This window comes from Gopherus evgoodei, chromosome 1 (assembly GCF_007399415.2).
Source record: "Gopherus evgoodei ecotype Sinaloan lineage chromosome 1, rGopEvg1_v1.p, whole genome shotgun sequence".
In the NCBI taxonomy this organism is placed as follows: Eukaryota; Metazoa; Chordata; order Testudines; family Testudinidae; genus Gopherus; species Gopherus evgoodei.
Window position 1 is genome coordinate 303,074,703 of NC_044322.1, and position 27,054 is coordinate 303,101,756.

At 47.1% G+C, this 27,054-nt stretch overlaps 1 protein-coding gene across 1 annotated transcript in view; it reads left to right on the plus strand.

The window, feature by feature from the left end:
* Nucleotides 1–27,054, plus strand: part of WIF1 (WNT inhibitory factor 1) — a 72,080-nt gene that overhangs the window by 22,037 nt on the left and 22,989 nt on the right. Inside the window, exon 3 of the mRNA XM_030548820.1 lies at nucleotides 18,916–19,024. Within this exon, the coding sequence (XP_030404680.1) occupies nucleotides 18,916–19,024 (109 nt within the window). The remainder of the gene's footprint in view (nucleotides 1–18,915; nucleotides 19,025–27,054) is intronic.

The window sequence follows — 27,054 nt, forward strand, 5'->3', positions numbered from 1 at the left end:
AGCCCCTAAACCCGAGCCCAAGTCAGCTGGCAGTGGCCAGTTGCGGGTGTTTAACTGCAGTGTAGACATACCCTAACACAACAAAGCTTGGCTTCTCCTAGGGTTCCTAGCCATGGGCTGCTCAGCCCAACTCTCCTACATTTTCTCTGCCTCAAACCCAAGATCTCTCTGCCAGGACAACCCAACTCAAATCTCTTTCAGAGCTTTCTTTCTTCCCCACTGGAAGGTCCTGGTATTATTGACTGGTAGTTGCACGGTAGGATGGCTTCAGTCTCTCTGTCCAGGAGAAGCCATTAATCCATTCAAGCAACTTAATTACGGTCTGTCAAATATTTGTTCTCTCATCCTTGCTGCAGGAAGAAAGGTGTGAACAATGGAATATTTTGTTTTGGATTTTTTTAAATATACAGAAATATACACACATTGCTATAGACTGATGTTGGAGACAGAAATCCTGTTCTGATACTGAGGCATCTGGCTGCAGCAGTTTCCAGTGCAGCACATCTCTCTGGCAGAAACTCCCCACAGGCATCCAGAAGAATCGAGAAGCTGGCAGAAAAGGGCACAAAATGCTTGGGCTTATCAGACTCTGCTTGCCATTGGTCAGCTATGCCACACCTGCTGAGCTAACTGAGCTCTGCTTCTTGCAGGTCCATCATGCTCCACTATTTTTCTCACTCTTCTCCAAACAGCTAGCCATGGAGGGAGAATTGCCCAGATATCGAGGAACAAGCTGGCAGTAAGGGGCCTTTTGACCCACCCTTTACTTCTTAGACCATTTGCCCTAGTCCCTCCCACTATGTTCTGGGCCCATCAGCAGCTTCTATGGAGACACTGGCACATCACACTTACTCCGATGCTGCAGATCTACAGAACTACAGTTGGGCCAGCTCTGCCGCAGAACAGTGAAACTGGGCTCTGAGGAAGGCTAAAGAATGTGAATTGATGGTTTAAATTCTTTCCGCCTTCCTCAGCTGCTCCATATTAAGTGTCAGGACAAGAATAGCAATGAGCATATCTGTAGAGAAACTCAGTTGGCACATGACTAGGATTTATCACTGAATTTGGTCCGCTGTTTGGATCATTAGCTTCCCAGACTGGGTCCTGACAGGGAGCGCAATGTGAATGCTGATCCATGCCCCCCGCCAAATCCAGTAACTGCTTCATCGGCAGTGGTTTGGTTTCAATGGCTTTTTTGGTATGGATATGCTACTAGGATGGCAGACTAATGCATTTACCAAGGAGTGCTGCTAGCTGGCTGGTGATTATGTGGGTGTCAAAATTTTGGGTGGCGTGATCCGATTGCCAATGACAGACACAGACTGACTATCCTACCAGACCACCTTAAGGACCTAGCTAGAGATCAATCAGGGTGGTGCTGATTAGCAATGAACTACCTCCCTTTGGGATTTGCCCTCATTGATGATGATGGGTTAGCCCTTATGTAACCCTTCCTTGCACACTGTAGCTTTCAGTGAGACAATCTGGCTGTTATGTAAACCCATTGAGCTCACTATGGGATCCAGTGAGACAAAAGGGCTGCAAGCCATTTGAAGGTTTTCCCTGCCCATTCCTCAAATAAGGGTTTAGGGAGCACCATTAAAGTTCAAGGAGTATCTGCAGAGTTCAAGGGGCCCACTTAGGGATCATTTCAAAAAAGTGAACATTTCAAGTGTTACACTTATTCCTGTAGCACAGCAGTAGGTGCAGTTCTCCCTTCAGATCTCTGGTTCAGTGATAATCTATTATCTCAGGCCATGGAAGCCACTTTCCCTATTGCCTACAAATAAGGGAGGAAAACCCAATAAGCTCAGGTTACATTCCCTGTCTCAGTCCTGAAAGATTCATTTCTCCTTCCTTACCCTCAGCTCTCTGTAAATCTGAGAAATGAGAAGAAAAGTGAAAACACTACAGATTTTTACCACAGGGGTCACTCCACCACAGAGGAAATTTCTAAAAGCTAATTTTTTCCAGTAAAACAAGAAACAAGAGGTGCAGGGACCCTCCTCCTCCTTCTCTTCCTATTCCAGTTCACCATAATACAAACCTTCCCTGTGTAAAGACTGTAAAAGGGACAAGAAGGGGCCCAAAAGTGCAAGGGGTCCTCATATTCATCTTCCTAGGAGCAAGGGCAGGTTGTTAGAGTTGTTTTCGACTTTGGGCCAGAGCCGACAGAGGAGGCACCAGAGAACTCGTTTGTCTTTTGAAGAGGAGGAGTATTTTGAAGCCATTCTCAGGAGTACAGTGGACTCTGTAAAAGGAAACATGGGAAGAAGTGGGACAGAAGTGGAGCAAGTCCACCTACAAGTAAATCTGTCTTGATTTATACTCCCCAAAAGTTCATGCAACCTTCATGTCAGGATAAAGAAATGGCAAGTCTTCACTTAAAATAATACAAAAATGTGAAGCCACCGTAGCAGCTTTTCATTCATCTGCTACCTCCTTGTCTTGGCTACAGTCATATGTCCATGGTCAGACTCCCACTGTGGCATTCAAGATCAGAAGATCTTCTGGACTGGGAGCCGCCTTTGAGAAGGAGCTCCTTATCAGTGTGTAGTGTGGGAAATTTCTCTTAGGCCTGGTCCACACTACACAGTTAAATCGATTTAAACAGCGTTAAATCGATTTAACTCTGTAACCGGCCACACTACAAGGCACTTTAAATCGATTTTAACGGCTCTTAAAATCAATTTCTGTACTCCTCCCCAACGACAGGAGTAACTCGCAATATAGTATAGCAATATCGTACTATATCGATTTAGGGTTAGTGTGGACAGAAATCGAAGTTATTGGTCTCATTCCTTTAATGTAGCTACCCAGAGTGCACCGCTCCGGAAATCGATGGTAGCCTAGGACCATGGACGCACACCACCGAATTAATGTGCCCTAGTGTGGACGCATAAAATCGATTTTATAATATCGGTTTTATAAAACCGGTTTTAGTAATTTTGATTTTATGCTGTAGTGTAGACGTAGCCTTACTGTAAATCTCAGGTTGTTGGTGGAGTGGGCATTAAGGGAGGAGAAGGTCAAATGAGCTATAACTCTGTCACAACACCACCTCAGGCTGGGACCCCGGGAAGGTCAATCCTTAGGAAAAGCAGGTACTGGTTACTACTACATATCCTATGGGGCAGGCTCTTCAGTGACTATAAACAGAGACACCTCCTCGAAATAAAAATAAATGTAAAATAAAATAAATCTAAGGAGGCTTTGTAATTCAAGAAAAAGTATAGACCCCACTCTACGTCTTGACATATTTTTGATCCTCCTAAGATTTATAGAAGGGATATCCATCTAGTTGATTGAATATGCCAAGTGTCATGAGAGAGAGGAGATGCAGGAGGTTTTCCTGTAGTATCCTTCAAGCAAGCGTAACATACAGGCTAATGAAGTGGTTTCCCAAATATGGGGCAAGTGGCAGGAAATTTTGAAATGCTGGATCAATATTCCATTTAAAAATAAAACTTAGGCAGAGAGATCCACCCAGTCTTATGCCTTAGAATTAAATACAACTCCAAAACCAAGATTATTGACATGCCCTTCTTCCTGAACCAGTTAAAATACCAGAGTATGAAGACTGCAATGTATCATCTGCTTCACACTGGGCTAAGGGATCTTCCAGGGAATAAGAAGGCTTAGGGACTCTGTCTCATCCTCTTGTTAGTGCCAAAGTGTTCCACAACAGAGGAGCACTCAGCCTGAAGTTCTTGAACAGATTCCAATGGAAGCCGCAGTTCAGGATGGAAACCCAAATTCCACCGTACCAGCAATTCTCACAAGGAAAATTTTAATTCATCTATCTTCAGTTGATCTGAAGAACACCTGTCTACACATGGTAGGCACATCTATTTGAGGAGCCTCTGAAAGGAGATAAAACAGTTACTCACCTTTGTAACTGTTGTTCTTCGAGATGTGTTGCTCATATCCATTCCAGTTAGGTGTGTGCGCGCCGCATGCACATTCGTCGGAGAGACTTTTACCCTAGCAACACTTGGCAGGTCGGCTGGGCGCACCCTGGAGTGGCGCCGCTATGGCGCCAGATATATACCCCAGCCGACCTGGCCACCCTTCAGTTCCTTCTTGCCGGGTACTCTGACAGTGGGGAAGGAGGGTGGGTTTGGAATGGATATGAGCAACACATCTCGAAGAACAACAGTTACAAAGATGAGTAACCGTTTTTTCTTCTTCGAGTGATTGCTCATATGCATTCCAGTTAGGTGATTCCCAAGTCTTACCTAGGCGGAGGGGTCGGAGGGAGATGTGGCAGTATGCAGAACCGCTGCGCCAAAGGCTGCATCATCTCTAGATTGCTGGACCAGCGCATAGTGCGAGGTGAAGGTGTGGACCGATGACCAGGTCGCTGCACGGCATATCTCCTGGATAGGCACGCATGCCAGGAAGGCGTCTGGTGACGCTTGAGCTCTAGTAGAGTGTGCTGTGAGGTGGCCCAAAGGGACGTGAGCTAGGTCATAGCATGTGCGGATGCATGCAGTCACCCAGGAGGAGATCCTCTGGGAGGAGACTGGCAGACCTTTCATCCGTTCCGCGACCGCCACGAACAGTTGGGGAGACTTTCGGAACGGCTTTGTTCGCTCAATATAGAAAGCGAGTGCCCTGCGTACATCTAAGGAGTGTAGCTGCTGCTCCCGTCGAGAAGAGTGGGGCTTCGGAAAGAAGACCGGGAGGAAGATGTCCTGGTTGGTATGGAAGGCAGACACAACCTTAGGAAGGAACACCAGATGAGGGCGCAGTTGCACGTTATCTTTATGAAAAACAGTGTAGGGCAGGTCCACCGTGAGTGCTCTCAGCTCGGAGACCCGCCTGGCCGATGTAATGGCCACCAGGAAGACTGTTTTCCATGACAGGTGCAGGACCGAGCAAGTCGCTAGCGGCTCAAATGGTGGGAGCATTAGTTTGGATAGGACCAAATTGAGATCCCAGGTAGGGGCAGGGTGACGTACGGGGGGATAGAGACACTCTAGGCCCTTAATGAACCGAGAGACCAAGGGGTGGGAGAACATGGAGTGGCCACCCTCACCTGGCCAGAAAGTGGATATATCCGCTAAGTGCACTTTCAGAGAGGATCTCGCCAGGCCCTGTTGCTTAAGGTACCAGAGGTAGTCTAGGACTGTGGGAATCGAGGCCTCCGAAGGAGTAACGCCCTGAGTTGCGCGCCAGCAAGAGAAGCGTTTCCACTTTGCCAAGTACTTGGAGCGGGTGGAAGGCTTCCTGCTGCTGAGGAGAATATGCTGAACTGGAGCGGAACAGCGCAACTCCGCTGCGTTTAGCCATGCAGGAGCCACGCCGTGAGGTGGAGGGCTCGCAGGTCTGGGTGATGAAGCCTGCCGTGGTCTTGCGTGATCAGGTCTGGGAGGTGAGGGAGGGGAACTGGGGTGTCCATGGACAGATCTAGCAGGATGGTGAACCAGTGCTGTCTGGGCCACGCAGGCGCCATCAGGATCAGATGCACTTTGTCCCTGCGGAGCTTTAACAGGACCTTGTGCACCAGGGGAAACGGAGGGAAGACATACAACAGGTGGTGCCTCCACGACAGGAGGAATGCATCTGTGATCGACCCCGGAGAGAGACCCTGAAAGGAGCAGAACTCCTGGCACTTCCTGTTCGAGCGGGAAGCGAACAGGTCTACGAGGGGAAATCCCCACCTCCGGAAGAGCGAATGGATGACGTCCGGTCTTATTGACCACGCGTGACATAGAAAGGACCGGCTGAGCCGGTCCGCCAGAGTGTTCCGGACCCCCGGAAGAAAGGACGCCACTAGGTCTATCGAGTGGGCTATACAGAAGTCCCAGAGTCGAATGGCCTCTTGACACAGGGAAGACGAGTGGGTCCTTCCTTGTTTGTTGATATAGTACATGGCTGTTGTGTTGTCCGTGAACACCGAAACACAACGGCCATGAAGATGTTGCTGGAACGCCTGGCACGCAAGGCGGACTGCTCTCAACTCCCGGACGTTTATATGGAGTGTCAGCTCCTGGGACGACCAAAGGCCCTGGGTACGCAGGTGACCTAGATGGGTCCCCCAACCGAGGGATGACGCATCCGTCATTAAGGTAATTTACGGCGGCTGTGGATGGAACGGCATCCCTGCGCATACCAGGGATGGAGTTAGCCACCCCATCCGCGCCTTCTACTGAGGTCCTGCCTCTGCCGAGGTGTAAAATACGGGCGGTGTGCTTGGGGCCTGAAGAGTCTACGCTGGGTTACGGGGGTATGCATTCCCAACGAGCGCATGATGACTCTATTATCCTTCAGGCTCTGCAGCCTGGGATCAATCTTTTCCGAGAACAAATCCTTGCCATCAAAGGGTAGGTCCTGGATGGTGTACTGCAGCTCAGGAGGCAGGTTAGAGACCTGGAGCCAGGAGATGCGCCTCATGGTGATTCCCGAGGCCAAGGTTCTGGCCGCTGAGTCGGTCGCGTCTAGGGAGGCCTGGAGAGAAGTCCTGGCCACTTTCTTTCCCTCCTCCAGGAACGCGTTGAATTCCTGGCGTGAGTCCGGGGGTAGCAGCTCAGAGAAACCTACCCACTTCTACCCAAGTGTTATAATTGTATCGGCTCAGTAGAGCCTGTTGGTTGGCCACTCGGAGCTGTAGGGCCCCCGCTGAGTACGCCTTACGACCCAGGAGATCCATCCGTCTGGCCTCTTTGGACTTTGGGGCTGGCGCCTGCTGGCCATGTCGCTCCCTTTCGTTGACCGACTGGACAACTAAGTGGGGCGGGGGGGAGAGGATGAACGCACAAGTACTCATACCTCCAAGAGGATACCATGTACTTTCTCTCTACTCCCTTTGCTGTCGGTGGAATGGAGGCTGGAGACTGCCAGAGGGTGTCGGCAGTGGCCTGGATGGTTTTAATGAATGGCAGCGCGACCCGGGTGGGAGCATCAGCGGTGAGGATGCTCGCTACGGGATCCTCGACTTCCGGGACCTCCTCCACTGGGAGGTTGATATTGAGGGCCACTTTGCGAAGGAGGTCCTGATGGGCCCTGAGGTCTATCGGCGGGGGCCCTGATGATGAGGTCCCTGCCACAGCCTCATCCGGTGAGGAGGAGGAGGAGGATACCCCGGGAATGAGGGGGTCCTGGACAGCCTCCTGCTCCTGGGACGGTTCCTGCTCCAGCTGCCCCAGGGAGTCCGGAGGATGTGTCGCGTGCTTTTCCGACTGAATCGCGGGGGGGCGGGAAATGGTGGCCTCTGGTGCCCGATGTTCTGAGGCAGCAGAGCGGGTCTGGACCAGGGGGGCAGAAGGACCACTGCTGAAGTCCAGTGTCCTGCGGCCGAGAGTCCTGGAAAACCCCCGTAGGTACCTCCGTATCCCAGTCCCGGTCATAATAGCTGTCTGCCTGGGAGGATACGGATGTGTGTCTGGATGGCCATGGTGGAGCAGAAAAGCCTGGAGCTGAAGTCCCGACTGATCTCGCACCCCTCGATTCTGGGGACCAGTGCCGGTACATGGAGCAGTACTGAGAGCGGGACCGGGACCTGCGACCGGCCCGGTGCCAGAAGGTCGACCGGGATCTCGAGTCTCTACGCCCTGACCTGCTCCGGGAGGTACGGTGCCTGGGACGGTGCTGGGAACTGGAGCAGTACTGCGAGTAGCGGGTTGGGGAGTGAGAGACTGACCGGTGCCGAGAGTCCGACTGGTGCTGAGAGTCCAACCGGCACCAGGACCGAGAGCGACGTCGAGAGCGGGAATGACGTCTCAACTCAGAGCATCTGCGGGATCATGATTGTGAGCGTGGCCAGTCCGCTACACTGACAGACGGCGGTCTGGTCAGGGTCGGCTTGCCCATGGACTGCAATACCCGCACCGGCGGTGCCGGGGGTAGGGGCGGTGCTGCCTCGGTGATGGCGATCAAGTCCCTCACCGCGGAGGAAGTCTCCGGGGTAGATGGCTAAGTGAGCTCTACCACGGCCGGTGCCGGGGAGCTGTATGGTGCCGGACTCAATGGCCCTCGTGGGGCTGGAGTCGACGGTACCGGTTGGGCTGTGCAGCGGCAGGTATTGGTGCCAGGCAGTCAGACTTAGGTGCAGTCTCTGGCTGCAACGCTGGTGTTGCCGTCTGACCCTTCGCCGTCTTCGACCTCGGGGAGAGGGAGCGGCAGGGAGTCGATTTTGGTGCCGGCGGTGGCCGGTGCCTGGAATCCTTAGGCTTACCGGCGACACCCGGTGCCGTAGGGGTGCCTCTGCTCACCGACTGGCTCGTGCTCGGTGCCGAGGGCGACGGTGTCAGGGCCACTTCCATTAGGAGCTGCTTTAACCTAATGTCCTGCTCCTTTTTGGTTCTTGGCTTAAAAGCCTTGCAAATTGGGCACTTAGCCGATAAGTGCGATTCCCCTAGGCACTTCAAACAGGAGTCATGGGGATCTCCTGTCAGCATCGGCCTGTGACAGGCCAAGCACTGCTTGAAACCCGGTGAACCAGGCATGAGCTCCGGCACCGGGTGCGGGGAAGGGGCTAGCCCCCGAACCCCGCAACACTTACTAACTATAACTATGAATTCTAACTAACTCTAATGAACTATATATATATACAATAACAGTTAACTACACTACGAATATAACTAGAAGAGCGAGTAGCTAGGGAAGGTGGAGGTCAGCTAAGCCGCACTCCACTGTTCCAATGACCGACACGGGCGGTAAGAAGGAACTGAAGGGTGGCTGGGTCGGCTGGGGTATATATCCGGCGCCATAGCGGCGCCACTCCAGGGGGCGCCCAGCCGACCCGCCAAGTGTTGCTAGGGTAAAAGTCTCTCCGACGAATGTGCACGCGGCACGCACACACCTAACTGGAATGCATATGAGCAATCACTCGAAGAAGAAAGTATAATTACACAGACCTCTATGTACTGTCTGCCAGTTTTGAAGGACTGCAAGTCCCATGATGCAGTGGAGGGCACCCTCTGGGACCGGAATGAACTTCCTGGGTCAGAGACTGCTGCAGGGAGTGAGGGGCCTCATTTTGGGATGGCGAAGTAGCATATGGTGGGCTCCATTTTGGTGGGGAGATGAGATCGTGGTCATTTGTTGGAAGTGCTTTGTAGATTGTCTAAATTAAACCAGCTAAGCTGCTTCAAGAAAGCCAGAAGTTGCTGCTGAGAGACTGCTGGAGCTTTGACCAAGCAGGGAGCCAAGGAGGCTGTTGCTGAGCTTCATTGGAGCCAGGCCAGAGACTGTTTCTGTGCCCAGAACTGACTGAGGTGGGCCTATAATGAAGACAGTGTGAATAACCGCCACTTGTGTTGTTTGAAAAGTGCTTTCAGCAACAGGAGGATAGTGAAAGAGACTTTAAGGGATTTCTCTGAATCTGAGAAAGACAAAGTATTGGCTAACCAGGATGCAGAGCTACATCCTGGTTACAGCAGCTCCCATCTTCAGAGGGGTTGTACAGCTTGGAATGATCCCAAGTTAGAATTGCTCTGCCCCGTGTTGCCTTGGCTGGGTTGTTTTACTGGACTGACAGAGTGCTGTCCCCAACTTCAAGATCTTCAAGTGCACCCACACAAGCAAGTGTCTAGAACTCTGAAATTAAGAAGAGTGTAAACTCAGGGGAGGCGTAAATGGGGCCAGTGTAAATGCAAGTGGTTTCGTTTCATTTACTACTGTAAACCGCATTTATTTATTGGTTTATTGAAGCACCCCCTGTTGATTTAAAGTGGCTGTGACATTTTAATTAATCTCAATCTGTTATATCATGTTCTAAGAAATTGTTAAATAAAGAAGTGTTTAATCTAAGAGTATTCTGGTTGTATGTTGTTTATAAGTGGTACCTTTGAGTTAGCACCACTATATAGATTAGCTCAGGTTTACTCCTGGAGTCTCCCAAGGCACATCAGTGAGTGTTTTCAGGGCCTAGCCAGGAGGAGGCATCGCCAAGATTAATTTCCTTTATAAGTAAAAGGACTAGAGCGGTGGATAGAGGATTCCCACCTATCCAACATCACAACTGGGATACTCAGGATCTCCTTTACTGTCAATTACATCAGGTGCCTGGGCACACAAGAGAGTGTTGCCTGCTTCCGAGTAACCCAGGAAGGAAAGGGGGAGGAGGGCTGTGACGATGCGGTTCTGGCGGGACCCAACTGAGAGTGCCAATTTAGGACCAATTGCTCAAACAGGGCAGTCACAGCGCAAGGCTGGGGTTTTTCCACCTCTAAGGCAAACCAAACCAGCCAGACAAAAATGACTTCGCTTTCACCCCACTGGCTAACCACAAGTCAGACAAGCAATTTCCTTAGACACTCCAGTCTCCCAGTATCACCACCAGTCCCACCTGTCCAGGGGATGACTGGTTATGAAAACCAACACCCCAGTAAAAGAAAAAGGTTCTTTCGATCCTGAAGGACCAAGCTCCAGACCCAGGTCAATATATACATCAGATCTTACCCACAAATCACGCTGTTGCCAATCCTTTAGAATCTAAAATCTAAAGGTTTATTCATAAAGGGAAAAAGATAGAGATGAGAGCTAGAATTGGTTAAATGGAATCAATTACATACAGTAATGGCAAAGTTCTTAGTTCAGGCTTGTAGCAGTGATGGAGTAAACTGCAGGTTCAAATCAAGTCTCTGGAGAACATCCCCAGCTGGGATGGGTCATTCAGTCCTTTGTGCAGAGCTTCTGTTTGTAGCAAAGTCCCTCCAGAGGTAAGAAGCAGGATTGAAGACAAAATGGAGATGAGGCCTCCGCCTTATATAGGCTTTTCCAGGTGTAAGAACACTCCTTTGTTCCTGCTGTGGAAAGTTACAGCAAAATGGAGTTTGCAGTCACATGGGCCAGTTTCTGCACACCCTGCTAGTCACAGGGCATAACTGCCTTCTCTTGATGGGACAATTGTGTAGGTGATGGTCTTAATGGGCCATCAAGCAGGCTAAACAGAGCTGACACCAACTTGTCTGGGATCTTTCCCAGTAACACAACACAAGTTTGAAATACAGACAGCATACAGCCAATATTCATAACTTCAACTACCAAAATGATACAGACATATAGACAGCATAATCATAACCAGTAATCCGTAACCTGGTCTTAGACACCTTATATGACCCCCTTTACCTAGGATTTGGTGCCACTACAGGACCTTGGTTGCAACCCATGTTCTATATGGTCCCAGTTTATATCAATAACGTCCCAAGGGCTATACGTCATTATGTGAACCTTCCATAGGGGTGTATCTTAGCTTCGCATGCAAAAGACAGTGTTACCGATACGTTGCTTCACCTTTTGGACCACCTGCCTCTCTCTCTCCCTGTGGCAATAAAAGGTTAATATCTGCTCTAAAACAACCTGCTTATCAGAACAGGATAAGACCCACAAAGCAGCCATCCCATGGCCCATATTGCGTTCTGGAACAACCTGGATATGTCTACACCACCAGGAGCCCATGTAGTCAATATTACTTCTCTGAGTCATCTTAGAGTTATGTCTACACTGGCAGAGTTACAGTGCCGCTCAGACAGTGCTGAAGGGAAACGGCCATTGTGTGTTCACACTATCAGCTGCCTGCGCAATAGCATGTTCACACTTAAGGCACTTGCAGCGTTATTTGGAATGGTGCACTCTGGGCAGCTATCCCACAGAGCATCTCTTCCTCTTCTGTCACTAAGAGTTGTGCAAAGGCAAAGGGGGTCGGGGTCGTGGGGCATCCTGGGTCCTGTCCCAATGCCCCATAATGCATTGCTTTGCATCCCAGCAATCCCTGTGCTTCCATCTGCATTTGGCGCCATCTTTCAGTGGTTTGTGTACTGCGCGCTCTGCTCTGCCTCTTCAGTCTCCAGGAATGGATCCCGCACTGTTGACCAATATGCTGCTCACTCATTAACACATCACGAGTGGCAGTTTTAGTTATTCCTTAAACTGCAAAGGCACGAGCAGTCCGACATTGATCTTGCCACCCGTAGCAGCTGCAACACGAGATTGCTTGTGGCATTCATGGAGGTGCTGACCACAGTGGAAGGCTGTGTTTGGGCTCGGGAAACAAGCACGTAGTGGTGGGATCACATCATCATGCACATCTAGGATGACGAGCAGTGGCTGCAGAACTTTCGGAAGACGAAAGCCCCATTCATGAGACTATGTGATGAGCTCGCCCCAGCCCTGCGGCATAAGGACGTGAGAATGAGAGCTGCCCTGTTATTGGAGAAGCATGTGGAAGCTGCTACTCCAGACTGCTACTGATCGGTCGCTAACCAGTTCAGAGTAGGAAAGTTGACAGTTGGACTCATGTTGACGGAAGTGTGCAGGGCCATTAATTGCATCCTGTTCTGAAAGACTGTGACTCTGGGCAGTGTGCATGACATTGTGGATGGCTTTGCACAAATGGGCTTCCCTAACTGTAGAGAGAGTGATAGATGGCACGCACATTCCAATTCTGGCACCAGACCACCTAGACACCAAGTACATTAATCACAAGGGGTATTTCTCAATGGTTCTCCAGGTGCTTGTGTATCACTGTGGTTATTTCACAGATATTAATGCAGGCTGGTTCGGAAAGGTGCATGCCGCATGCATCTTTCAGAATAGTGGCCTGTGCAGGAAGTTACAAGCAGGGACTTCCTTTCTGGCATGCCGCGTTCTCCTTTCGGTCCCTCTTCTCACTGTCCCACCACTCCTTCAATTCTTGTTTTTTGGCCGCGGAATGCATCATGACATCATGCAGAAAGTCTTCTTTAGTTCTTCGTGGCTGCTCTCTAATTCTGCACGGCCATTCAGCTGGCAATAACAAAGAGGGAGGCTGGGCTCCCAAGGTCATATCTGTGAAGCCAAAATGCAACATTTTGCAGAAGCAATATTGTTTGCAACACAGAGAACACTGATTCAGTCATTTAAAACACAGCCCCTATTCACATACCTGTCAGTAACTGGATGACCCCAGGCAAGCACACATGAGCCACAAGACCCCCAAAATGGTAAGTAACTGCAGGAGCAGGGGAAATCAGTGTTCCAGGACTGTACTGTACACTGGGCACGTGGCTCTTGGGGAGCACCAGCACTGTAGGGGGGGCCTTATAATCATTACTGTCCCCACATTTTCCACAGGCTGTGTTCATTATGGAAGATATCTTGTTGCTGAGAGTGAGCAGGGAATCAAGAGAGGGTTTTCTCCAAAACTGAGGCTTCCGCCCTGGCCGTTATGCGGCTCTCCTGTGAGCAGCAGTGGTCTCCCCCCCCATGACAGCAGAGTGGTGCTGGAAAGTTACCTTTAATAGGGCAAGAAACAAAGCAGCTCTGCCAATGAACCTGTGGCAGCAGATTGCCCAGTATCTCCACGAGAGTTTCGTGGAGATCTCTGAGGCAGATTGCCATGAAGTGAAGCACCCCATTCCGCTGCTTAGAGTAGGCATGTGGTGGTACGCACATACAGCCACAAGCCTGCTTCCTGCAACTCTCCTGCCCCCAACAACTTGCTTCAGTGATTCCCAAAATCAGAGCCACTTACCAGGGGCCTCCTCTTCTGTTTGCACTTCACCAAGCTCAGACAGCTGTGACTGGCTAGTCTCCTTTGGGGTAGAGAAGAGCTCCTGGCTGCATGCATCTCTGATCTCTGAGTCGTCCTCTGCCTCTGGGTCCCCCTCCCCTTCCACATCCTCGTCCAAGATTTCCTCCTCCTGGCTCAGTCCACTCTCGACTGGCACGCAAGCCACCGAAGTATCCACAGTGGCCTTCGCAGTGGAGGCGGGGTTGCCACCAAGTATTGTGTGCAGCTCTTTGTAGAACTGGCAGCTCATGGGCACAGCACCAGAGCGGCAGTTTGCCTCCCACACCTCATGGTTGGTGTTCCGCAGCTCCTTCACGTTGACCCTGCACTGCAGTGTGTCCCGGTCATGGCCCGTTTCTGTCATGCAATGTGAAATCTGTCTGTAGGTATCATAATTCCTATGACTGGAACACATCTGGGACTGGACAGCCTCCTCTCCCCAAATGCTGATAAGGTCCAGCAGCTCGGCATTGCTCCAAGTGGGGGATCGCCTGGTTCGTGAAGCAGGCATGGCCACCTGGAAAGATGCGCTGAGACCACTGCACACGTTACCGAGCAAACAGGAAGGGGACTTTCAAAATTCCCAAGGAATTTAAGGGGTGGGGCTCACAGTTGGTCACCTGAGGGCAGGGCAGTAGAGTTCAAACCGATGACCAGAGTGGCGGGAACGCAGAGAACAGGCATTGTGGGACACCTCCCAGAGGCCAATCACAGCGCTGTAATTGACCAGGGTGTCTACAGTGGCACCGTGGAGCTGTAGCCCCGGTGCAGAAAGCAGTACGCCTCTCATCGGGGTGTTTTTTTTACAGTGCTGCAACTGTGCAGTTTCTGCACACTAAGTGGCTTGGCAGTGTGTATACCTTAGGAGTTACAGTGCAGAAAGCTGCTTTACTGCGCAGAAACTTGCCAGTGTAGACAAGGCCTTAGATATCAACCTCCACAGAAGCCTGTCTCCCTCAGAGGACAGGGTTCAAAAGCCTTTGGCCATAAGAAACAGTGTCATTCAATTCCCAGTCATATCCATCAGGGCTCTGATGTCTCGGATCAGAACAGTTCTCTTGCACCAACTCTCTGTTGTGAGTGACATTCCACTTCTGTTCTCTCCAGAAATTTCTTAATTTCTTTCCAAAGGTTATTATTTTCCAGATCACACCATCCTGGCCCTCCCTCATCCTATTGTCAAGGGGCATTCAGAGGGACATAGCACATCAGAATCAGGTAGGCTTAGTGGGGAAAAAAATCTCTGTCGTCTCCAAGAGCAAAGAAGCTCATTCAGGGAACAATCTCATCTAAGGTTAATGGAAGAATGGATTTCCGACATAGTATCAATTGGATCAAGTCAGACCAATCAGATATGTTCTAAGAGCTATGACTCCAGCCCTGATCAGCCAAGATACACCAATCATGTTTTTCAACACTTTGGCAGTAACTTTTATCAACAAGGAAGAAGGTACCAGACCCTCAGTTATACTGCGAACATCTAAACTTCTCTCTTTCTGGTCAAAGAGGAGAAATATATATATTCTGTACTCCCAAGCACTGCACTGAGTGAAAATAAACATCACAGCAGCTGGTTAAGCAGGAAAATAATAGATCCACAATACTGAAGTGTGCAGTCCAAGGTCTTCCAGCAGAGAGTCAGGCCCTTCAGGTTATAGAGATGAAGTTGCATAGGCTTTGGCTACTCCAAGGAGAGTCTGGGAGCTAAGAAATCTGGGTTCCATTGCCAGCTGTGACAAACTCCTTCTTGAGACCTTGGGCAAATCATATAATCTCTGTGCCTCAGTTTCCCACCCATAAAATACTTCCCTACTTCTCAGGGCTGTTGTAAAGAGGAATTTATTACTATCTGAGGTGTTCAAATTATGGTGGTGGGGACAGATAAGTAATTAAAAACACTGATAGGAGCCCACTGCTGGAGCTTGTATGTTGTGTAAAAGTACTTTTAAATACATGGAAGTCTCCTCTGACATTTGAATCTTCAATAGACAAATCAGTTAATTTTTCAGCGGTAGCATCTACTGTACATGTTTCTTCTCAGTTACTCTTCTTGGTAAAATGCTTCATTTCAGTAGTGTATGTAATTCTTCCTCAGTAAACCCACAAAATTAAAGCAAGCGCAATAAATCTTTGGATATGCACATAAGGCTGTTTGATCTCAATGAAGCTGACAGTAAGAGGGAGTGAGGTCAGCAGAAAATCATTGTGATAACTAGCCAGCAAGGTGCTGTATCCTTTTTTGTTTTTGAAGTAAGAATTCTTGCTTCAAAATCCTTTTACAGTTATTTTTAAACACCAATTACCGGTAATTAAATTGGAGTGCAACACGAATTTTGCTAATGTTTGTCATTTACTGTGCAGTATATTTAAAAAATATTCTATCATTCTCAGAGAGGTTAAAAGCTCTCTTTCCCTGTGCTATACTCAAGTGAAAACCTCAACTTGTGAGAGCCTGAAAGGACTCCAGACTGACATTAGCAACTGTGATGTTTCAGAGCTTTTGAACAAGTGCACCATTTACAATTTGAGGAGACATATTTAGTACAGAGGAGTGCCATTTGAGGCCAAGAGTGAAACACACAGACTCTGTAAGGGTTGGGGTGTGCCACAGTTTTAACTTATGGAAGTTGTTGATCATACTTTCCTGACATCATAATCAAAAGGTTGTTGTTTGGTAATGATGTGTTAGACAGGGCCGCCCAGAGAATTCAGGGGGCCTGGGGTCCTCGGCGGCGGCGGGCCCCTGCTTCAGTGGTAATTCAGCAGTGGGGGGGGTCCTGCTCCAGGACCCACCGCTGAAGTGCCCCCGAAGACCCGCGGCAGGGGCCCCCTGCTGCCACATTGCTGACAATGACCCAGCTCTTCAACGGTGGGTCCCGAGGAGGAAGGTCCCCCCCGCCGCGGGTCTTCGGGGCACTTCGGCGGTGGGTCCCGGAGCAGAAGGACCCCCCACCACCGAATTGCTGCCAAAGACCCGGAGCAGAAGAAGCTCCGGGGGCCTGGGCCCTGCGAGAGTTTTCCAGGGCCCCATAGCGAGTGAAGGACTCCGCTCCAGGGACCCTGAAAAACTCTCATGGGGGCCCATGCGGGGCCCGGGGCAAATTGCCCCACTTGCCCCCCCCCCCGAGCAGCACTGGTGTTAGAGGAATAAGGATGTCTGTGCATTTGTTGCAGAAGTTGTAGGGATTTAGTGAATGAGGGAGGGGACTTCAGGGAGAGAAAGGACAGTCTCGTGGTAAGGCAATTGAATGGTGCCCTGAAGAATTGGATTCTGTCCCTCCCTCTGCCACAGTGGAACAGATTTTTCTAAACCTGAATCCAAAAAGGGACTAATTACATTGTCACACACAGCCTGTCAGGTTAGCGCATTAACTACTGGACTCCAGGATATTCTGATGTGTGTCTCCTTCAATCTCTTCTAGTGAAATTGTTCCCTTTTAAATAATAATTGAATAATTAAATATTAATTGGACCAGAGAAAGAGTGAGTGATTGTATAGCACAGTGGTTAGGACACTCACTTGAGAGATGGTAGATCCCTAATCAAATCCCTTCTCATCATCAGGGAGGGGGGGACTTGAAGTGGTGAGCTCCCACATCCCTTGTGAGTACCCTAACCTTCAGCCCAATGGTTATCAGAGAGTTCTTCCTCCCCCACCCCCTCTCATTTTGTGTAGAGTTAGATGACCTCTAAGCAGGCCTACCCGATTGGGTACTGCTGCCAAGTTAGGCAGAAGAATGCCTATCTTCCTCCAGTTTGTGAATTGCACTGGAGCTTATGTGTGGGAAAGGTGTCCAGACACCTGGAAGGAGGCAACAGTGTGTGTACCCAGAGGCAGAAATGTTGGTGCCTAGGGAGCTCTTCTGGGAAAACTTGGGTGTTGAGGAAGAATGGGCACCTACAGGCTTCATTGGCAGCCAAGCAGAAATTTTATGAATCAGTGATGCCTAAAAAGGGTACTTAGGTCCCTAAGTACATTTGTAGATCCCAGCCTAGGTACCTAAAGATGCAAACAGGTGCCTAGCTGGATATTCAAAAACATCTAAACAGGTTAGGTGTCTAATTACCAATAATTGGTCCAGAGTTCTTGTGTGGTGCTGGGATTTTCTGGGTGCCCAATGTGAGACACCTGAGACAAGAGTTGCAGAATGACTGAACATTCACAGGTGCCACTGAAGTCAATGGAAGCTGTGCTTTGAACATGTAGAGCGCTATATCATGTTATCTACTTTTGAAAAATCAAGTCACAAATTAGGCACCCAAAATTAGTGAGCACTTTTGACACCTTTGCTTTAATCTCTCTGTGCCTCAGTTCCCTAGCTGCGAAATATTGATAATACCACTGCCTCTCACAGGAATGGCATATGAAGATAAATTCATTAATGTTTAAAGCACTCACATACTGTGGTGAGGGCACTACTGAAACACCCAGGAGGAAATTACTAATTCTGGATTCAGTGCAGGGCTTGAATGGTGTACTGTAAATAAGGGTTGGGATCACACATTGAATGAGGAGGATATAAATAAATATTGAATGGCTGCCCATTCGCTGAATGAGGCTGGGGTCCTATAGAGATAATAGCATGTGATCATATAATTAAAAACCATCATAATGCATATGCACAAGGGAGCGAATTAAGGTGGCATGGACAGTAGTGCAGAGCAGTGCTCCATCCATGCTAGCTCCTGCTGGGCACACCCGCCCTCTATACTGTGGAGGCTTAGTAGACTATGGTGTAAATCCAGCTTTGTGGGGGAATCCCCAGCCAGGGCACATTTATGGCCTCTTTTTGCTGCCGTAGTGGAGCTAAGTGGCTATATCAGGACTTCAGTGAGAGTTTTACTTGAGAAAGGACTTCAAGAATTAGCCCGTCGTTTGTACAGCACTTTGTGATCCCTTGGAATAAAAGGTGCTAGTTATATAAAATGTGATTACCATGGCCAGGTCAACACCATAAAGTTTTGTCAGCATAGCTATGAAATGTGTGTGAAAAAACCAGCCCCAGCTGACATAGCTATGCCAGCAAACTTCTGTCAGCATATGCTCCGTGATCTAAACTAGGGGGCTCTGCCAATACAGATATACCACTGTAGCTATATCGGCTTAACCCACATAATGTAGGTTAGTCCTCTTAGGATATTTATTCACTTTCTTTCAAAGTGCAGCACAAGGAAGCATGCAACTTTCCTTGCAATTAGGCTGCCTCAGGCTTAAAGGTCTGTCACATGCCAACATTCAACAGGACAAATGTTCATCTGAAAATTATGTTTAAACAAAGACGCCTTTTTAAAAAAGATGAAAAATAGATGCTGTGAAAGTTGAAAGTGTACTATTGTTCCACTTTGGACTATATGCTGAATAGTTGCTCCAGTGACTGCAATTAACAAACATTTACTTTCAATTCATTTTGTTGTAGGCTGAGTACTTTTATGAGTTCCTGTCCTTGCGCTCACTGGATAAAGGCATAATGGCTGATCCAACCATAAATATCCCCCTGCTTGGAACAGTTCCTCACAAAGCATCAGGTTTGTGTTGTTCATGTTATAAATATAATGTTTCTGGAAAAAATACATTCTAAAGTAGTTAAAAGGGTAAATACCCCCCATAAATTGCACTGTAAATTTTAGCATCAAGGAAATGTTTGTTATAATGCTGAACACTTGTTCCATGTAAATAATATGAAATCACTTTACCTTACTCTATTACTAAAAATGTAATGAACAGCCCCTTTTAGTTATTTCTCTTCTTTGAGCTAACTCTTGTTACTCTTATTCATGGAAGTAAGCCAGCAGGAGTTGTTCCAAAGTTTGATGCCTAAAATTCATTTATATGAAGCACTACTGCAGTTCAAAATTTATACAAAGCCATTATTTTGTTTTAGTTGATAACAGCTGGGTAATAGTAGTAGTAGATAAATAATTGTCAATGTTAAAGTATGTGGCCATTATAAGGGCATATCAGAACTAATTTTACTGCAGTTTACTTCGTATAATCATTTAGATATGTGCAAAGTGAGTGTAAAGTAGGCAAAAACATTAAGACAGACTGACTTTGTTTTTCAGAATTTTTCATGATTATCAAAATTGAGTAGAATTTTTGTTTTTTAATTTTCAAAAATGATTTTAAATTTTGGTTGTGTTTAACTCGCTAAAGGACTAAGATGACCAATTAAAAGTTATACAGTAGCAAAAACAAAAAAAGTTAGGCAAATGGGAAAGTGGAGGAGAAAAAAGGGATTTTCCCCTTTTTTCAACTTAGTCACTTTGTGGAATTTTTGTAAAAAGAAAGAAAACATTAAAATTATAAAAAACGTTTTTAATTTGCCTATTTTGAAAATGAAAGGCAATAAAGGAAACATTTTGATGGCATTGTCAATTCAATATTAATAAAAAAAATCTATTAAATTTTAAGATTGGAAAAGTGCATTTTTTGATCAATTCTTTTAGATTGAAAATATTCACCAGCTTTAGTGGTAAATTAGATGCATTGTGTCTGTGCAGAGGTACATGGAACAAACATGATATTCCAAAGTTCTTGTAGGATGAGGTGCATCTTAAAACACCAGCAAAACTGGAAGAGCCTTCCAGTAACTAGGCAATGTGATTGAGATAAGTCAGCCTATTATCCTATAGTTGACTTACTTCACTTGCTTACTGCAATGCTGTTAAATTGTATTACGTTAATATTTCTTCGCTAACCCCAAACTAACCTTTTTCTAATCTACAGACCAAAGAGATTATGCCTTTTCCCCCCTATCTCCAGCAAGTATATGCCAGACTTGACCACTTAGAGTCAGATTCTGATATCCTTACTCATGCTGAATAGTACCTCACCCAATGATAGTACTGTTGAAATCAATAGGAATTCTTTTGGAATAAGGTATTGCTCACACTATGTCTTCACTGCAAAAAATAACTGTGTTTTTAAATTGAGATTGCTGTCTTGAGGTTAGCTATCTCAACGTAAAATCCTAGTGGAGGCTGGCACTGAAAGTTCTTACCTCGATGTAGCTAGTTCCATCCAGCCATGGTGGCTTGTCTACACAAAAAAGTTGTGCTGTTTAACTATACTGGTATAGTTAAAGCCTTACAGTCCTCCTAGTGTGGACATAGTTTTGCCAGTATAGGTAATTCATGCTAAACTGATGTAAGCACCTTCATACTGGTATAACTGCGTCTACACTAAAAAAAAATCACAACCCTCACAACATAGCTACAGTAGTACAAAAACGGTGGCTAGACCATGCCACAATCTTGCCCCCAGTGATCTCCTTTACAGTCCTATTCACTGAAGCTACTGTTAGGCAACTAACGTGAATTGGACCATACATCAGTGCTGGTCTAAAAACAGTTCAGGACCTTTGAATGCTCTGAAAGATTATCCCAAAATCTATATTTCAGTGTATGGAAAAGGCAGAGCCTGAAGAAACAAATTCGGGAAACATATAAAGTAGTGCTTTCTGATAAACCAATTCCTTTCTGGGGAAGGAGAAACTAAACAAAATCATTAATGCACATTTAAAAAAATATTTTTAAAACTGACAACACTCATGGGTAGTTTAAGATTTTACTTCTGGATAAAACACAGCTTTTTCTTGGTTAAAACAACATTATTATAACTAGGGGTAATAAACTCCCAAAATTTAACTTGTAATATGAATTGAGTGTGAAAAGGCTCATTTATAATAAGGGATGGTTAAAAACAGTCTTAACTACAAGAGAAAAGAATTGTGCAGCATGAGTGAGAAGTTTTTACACCACACACGGTGCGTGTGTGTGTGTGTGTGTGTGTGTGTGTGTGTGTGTGAGAGAGAGAAAGAGAGAGAGAGAGAGCAGGACCGGTGCAAGGAAGTTTCGCGCCGTAGGCCAAACTTCCACTTTGCGCCCCCACAGCCCTGCAGCAGCTCCCCGATGCCCTGAGGCGCCCCCCCCGCACAACTTCCCACCCCCCACAGCAGCTCCCCACCCTCAGGCCCAGGGATCCCTGCGGTACCTCCCCACCCTAGCTCACCTCTGCTCCACGTCCTCTCCGAGCACGCTGTCCTGCTCTAATTCTCCTCCCAGGCTTGCGGCACCAAACAGCTGATTGGCGCCGCAAGCCTGGGAGGTGGGAGAAGCAAAGCAGCGACTGCGCGGTGGAACCCCCGGGCTGCCAGTGGTGGCGCGCTGACCCCGGGAAAACCCTGGGCTGCCGGCGGCGGCGCGCTGACCCAGGGGAATCCCTGGGCTGCCAGTGGCAGCTCAGACTCCCTCTCCCTCTCAGGGCAGCAGCCGCTCAAACACTTAAAAAACAATTGGAGGGCGCTGCTTTTTGGCGCCCCCAAATCCTGGCGTCCTAGGCAACCGCCTAGTCCGCCTAAATGGTAGCACCAGCCCTGAGAGGGAGAGAAAGAGAGAAGGAGAAAGCCAGATAAAGGAATAATCAGATGAAATTAAATTGCAAGTGCTAATCTGCATACTCTTCCAAAGGACCAGTAGGAAAACTTAAATAGACCTATGATGTAGAAGAGATCTGTAATATAATTAAACAGATACCTGTCGGTAAGTCACCAGGCCCTGATGAAGTCTCATCTGAGTAGTGTAAAGCTTTAGTAAAGGGTTGGTGCCCAAGCCTGTCAATTTATTTAAGTTTCCTGGAATCTTTTCAGACTCCAGATTCTACATGAGAAGCCCATATTTTATTGATTTTGAAGCCCAACAGAGATAAAATTGATTGTGCCTCTTATAGACCTATTTTTCTATTAAACATTGATGTCAAAATATTAACCAAAGTGCTTGTTAGTAGGCTTGATTCTCTGCAGCCACAACTGAGACCAGACAGAGTTTAACTGAGGCCACTAACTAAGAAATATAGTGTGTTCTGGGAGTGATCCGTTTGGCCCAGTCCTTGACACATGAAAGGCCCTTAATCAGGTAGAGTAGAATAGGTTTAAGAAGAGTAATGGATAGTGTATAGATGCTTTTCTGATGGCCAGTCCTTCCTGTTCTCCCTCCCCGGGTACGTCTACACTACGGGATTATTCCGATTTTACATAAACTGGTTTTGTAAAACAGATTGTATAAAGTCAAGTGCACGCGGCCACACTAAGCACATTCATTGGGCGGTGTGCGTCCATGGTCCGAGGCTAGCATCGATTTCTGGAGCGTTGCACTGTGGGTAGCTATTCCGTAGCTATCTCATAGTTCCCGCAGTCTCCCCCGCCCCTTGGAATTCTGGGTTGAGATCCCAGTGCCTGATGGGGCAAAAATCATTGTCGCAGGTGGTTCTGGGTAAATGTCGTCAGTCATTCCTTCCTCCGGGAAAGCAACGGCAGACAATCATTTCGCGCCCTTTTTCCCTGGATTGCCCTGGCAGACACCATAGCACGGCAACCATGGAGCCCTTTCATCTTTTTTTTTACTATCACCGTATGTGTACTGGATGCTGCTGAGAGAGGCGATACTGCAGCGCTACACAGCAGCATTCATTTGCCTTTGCATAATAGCAGAGATGGTTATCAGTCGTTCTGTACCGTCTGCTGCGCCATTGTAAATTGGCAATGAGATGACGATTATCTGTTGTTCTGTATTGTCTGCTGCTGTCATGGGTGCCCCTGGCTGAGGTTGGCCGGGGGCGCAAAGACAAAAATGGGGATGACCCCCCCCCGAGTCATTCCCTACTTTATGGTATCTAAAAATAGAGTCAGTCCTGCCTAGAATATGGGGCAAGTGTACTAGAGAACCAGTGTATCAGAGGACCAGAGAGCACAGCTGCAGATCCTGCAGAAATGATGAGCTGCATGTCATTCTAGGGGGTGTCCCTGCAGCAACCCCACCCGTTGCTTCCCTCCTCCCCAAACCTTCCTGGGCTACCGTGGCAGTGTCCCCCCCATTTGTGTGATGAAGTAATAAAGAATGCAGGAATAAGAAACACTGACTTGTTACTGAGATAAAATGAGGGGGAGGCAGCCTCCAGCTGCTATGATAGTCCAGGCAGGACATTAAGCGGTGTAGGGGAGAGGAGCCCAGCATCCCGCTGCTATGATAGTCCAGGCAGTACAGAATCTTTTCTTTACACATGAAGATGGGGGGCTGATGGAACTCAGCCCCCAGTTGCTATGATGAGGACGGTTACCAGCTGTTCTGTACCATCTACTGGGAATGACCAGGAATCACTCCTATTTTTACCCAGGCGCCCCTGGCCAGCCAGGAGCACTAATGGGCTGATTATGACAATGGATAGCAGTCATAAAAAAAAGTTCCTAACTGTCAGGGTAGTTAAACACTGGAATAGATTGCCTAGGGAAGTTGTGGAATCTCCATCACTGGAGATATTTAAGAGTAGGTTAGATAAATGTCTATTAGGGATGGTTTAGACAGTATTTGGTCCTGCCATGAGGGCAGGGGACTGGACTCGATGACCTCTCGAGGTCCCTTCCAGTCCTAGAGTCTATGAGTCTATGAGTCTATATTGTACCATCTGCCACTGGGGAGGGAAGGGGAGCGGATACTGCTCTTCACTGCCGCAGCATTGCGTCTACCAGCAGCATGCAGTAGACATAGGGTGACATTGAAAAAAGTCAAGAAACGATTTTTTTCCCTTTTCTTTCACGGGTGGGGGAGGGGGTACGTTGACAAACTATACCCTGAGCCACCCCGGACAATGTGTTTGACCCTACAGGCATTGGGAGCTTAGCCAAGAATGCAAATACTTTTCGGAGACTGCTGGGGACTGTGGGATAGCTGGAGTCCTCAGTACCCGCTCCCTCCCTCCATGAGCATCCATTTGATTCTTTGGCTTTCCGTTACGCTTGTCACACAGCACTGTGCTGTGGACTCTGTATCATAGCCTGGAGATTTTTTTCAACTGCTTTGTCATTTCGTCTTTGTAATGGAGCTCTGATAGAACAGATTTGTTTCCCCATAGAGCGATCAGATCCAGTATCTCCCGTACGGTCCACGCTGGAGCCTTTTTTGGATTTGGGACTGCATGGCCACCTGTGCTGATCAGAGCTCCACGCTGGGCAAACAGGAAATGAAATTCAAAAGTTCTCGGGGCTTTTCCTGTTTACCTGGCCAGTGCATCCGGGTTCGGATTGCTGTCCAGAGCGGTCACAATGGTGCACTGTGGGATACCGCCCGGAGGCAAATACCGTCGATTTGCGGCCACACTAACCCTAATCCGATATGATAATACCGATTTTAGCGCTACTCCTCTCGTTGGGGAGGAGTACATAAACCAATTTAAAGAGCCCTTTATATCGTTATAAAGGGCCTCGTTGTGTGGACGGGTACAGCATTAAATCAGTTTAAACACATAGTGTAGACCAGGCCCCAGGCACAGGCTGAGCTCCTACTCTCCAAACAATTTAGCAGCAGGAATTGTCCCTCCCAACTCATTCCTGGTTTAGGAGCTAAGGCTCAGATCCTCAAAGGTATTTAGGCATGTACCTCCCATTGACTCCCACCTAACTCCCTAAATACCTTTGAAGATCTGGGACTAAGTAGCTGCTTGTTTAAAGGAGCAGAATTTTTGACATCTCCCATCAGCAGAGAGTGCTAAGCGGAGCAGAGAAAGGGAGAAGGAATTAGGTAAGAGGAGACGAATCTCAGAAGAAGGAGGGAAAGAAATGGGGAAAGTGGAGAGGGAGGGCCCCATCATGGCAGGGGTATAGTAAGAAATGTAGCCAAGAGATTGTGAGAGAGAATGGCCTGAGGGTTTGTGGCAGGACATAAGGCACACACTGAAGTTTACATAGGGCAGCAAAATGCTTTTGACTGGTTCTGGCTATTTTTTGTAGTATATGTTTAGAATATTTACAGTTAATCTTCAATTTATAGTATTTTGAAAACGATAATAATGTTGAAGTGATGTCATGTTGACAGCAATATGGCCTTTCCATAGCATCTGGAACTTAAGATAAATAACTTATATCAGCATGTGCTATGTATTGAGTGAGTTATATTGAAAACTATATTTTGATGAACAGCAGAGTGTTGTAATCTACTGTACTATAATGACTGCAGTATAATCACTTGAAAAACAAAGAGATTACACTCAAGTTTAACACACACGTAAGTAAAGAAACTGATATAAAAAGTAGCAAAATAAGCATAAGTGCTGCCGTGTTCTTATTAAACATTAAGGTAATTTTTGATTTGTGTATATCTGTGACATGCATTTTTGTGTGGCCTTATATTGAGCTCTTTTGTATCAGGTTATCAAATGGTCTGATAACACAAAAGTTCCTGATCTTTAATGATTATTAAAGTATTTGTCTCAAAAGTACAAATAAAGTACAAACTGCAGGGCTGTTTCTGTAAAATTACTTTGTGTAATAAACAGTTTTACATTAAAAATGAAGTGAGATATGCAGAAGACTCTGCCAGTCTGCATCATTGATACATAGACTGGGTTGTCTCACTGATTTTAAAACATTTTGAAAGGCTGAATCAAATGATCAGCTCTGACTATCTTCATGAAGAGCTGTGCTGCACTGTTGTAAGGTTACCAGGAATAAGCTTTCGTAGTTCAATAAGGAGAACTAGTAACTATCATGATGGGAGGTCTGACTAATATGAACATGGTTTTAACGTATTTGTAGTTTGGGTAAGTGAGTTCCAAGAGTAATATGGATCTGTAAAACCATGTTTATATATGATGAGCGTGTGCAGACACATAATTGTACTTAGTATATGCCCTATATAGTAAGCCCTAGTTAAGTCATGCTTGGTGTTACAATGCATGTGATATTTAACAGTGATTGGTAATCAGTTTGGCAGCATGCACATTAGTTAAGAGTGAGCTGCTAGGAAGAAGGGTTTTTTTAAATGAAGTCTGCAAGCAGATCTAAATTATCTAAGCATGGCTAAATAAATGCATCCTATAAAGTAATGTTCAGTTGTCTGCACTTAATTTGTTAATTTGTGTCTGTTGTGTGTCTTGTGAATTACTTCTACAAATCTGGTGCAAATTAGGTGTCACAGAATCAGTCTTCTGTAGATGTGTGTGTCAACAAACAATGAAATTATTATTAAAAACCAAATTTTAATAATATTTTTAAAGTAAAATTTTTACAGCAGTTCAGCCAAAAAGGATTGTAGTAGATTTTGTTAAGGGGGAGGAGGAGAAAAGGGCACTACAGATGGGCTAACTTCTCTCCGGTGCCAAGAGAGGGGGGAAGAGCAGAGAGAAGTAGCAGAGCAGAGGGAGGCAGGTGACAAGAAAGTAGAGTAGGTTAAGATTAGCTGGTACTTCAGCCAAACGGTGGGAGTTTAGCAAGATAATTTTTGCTGAAATCAATTGAGGCCAAGATTTTCAAAGGAGTGTAAGGGAGTTATCTGCCCAAATCTCATTGAAATTCAAAGGAGTTGGGGCCTATTTCCCTTAGGTTGTTTTGAAAATCCCAGCCCAAAATCTCATGGCTACTACACCTTCAACTCCTAGGATGTTGGCATCATTACACAGTCTCCCACAAAATAAAATGATTCAAGAGTTGGAGAAAATGCCTCACAGTGAGAGACTTAAAGGGCTCCATTTCTTTAGTTTATCAACAAGAAGATTGAGAGGTGACTTG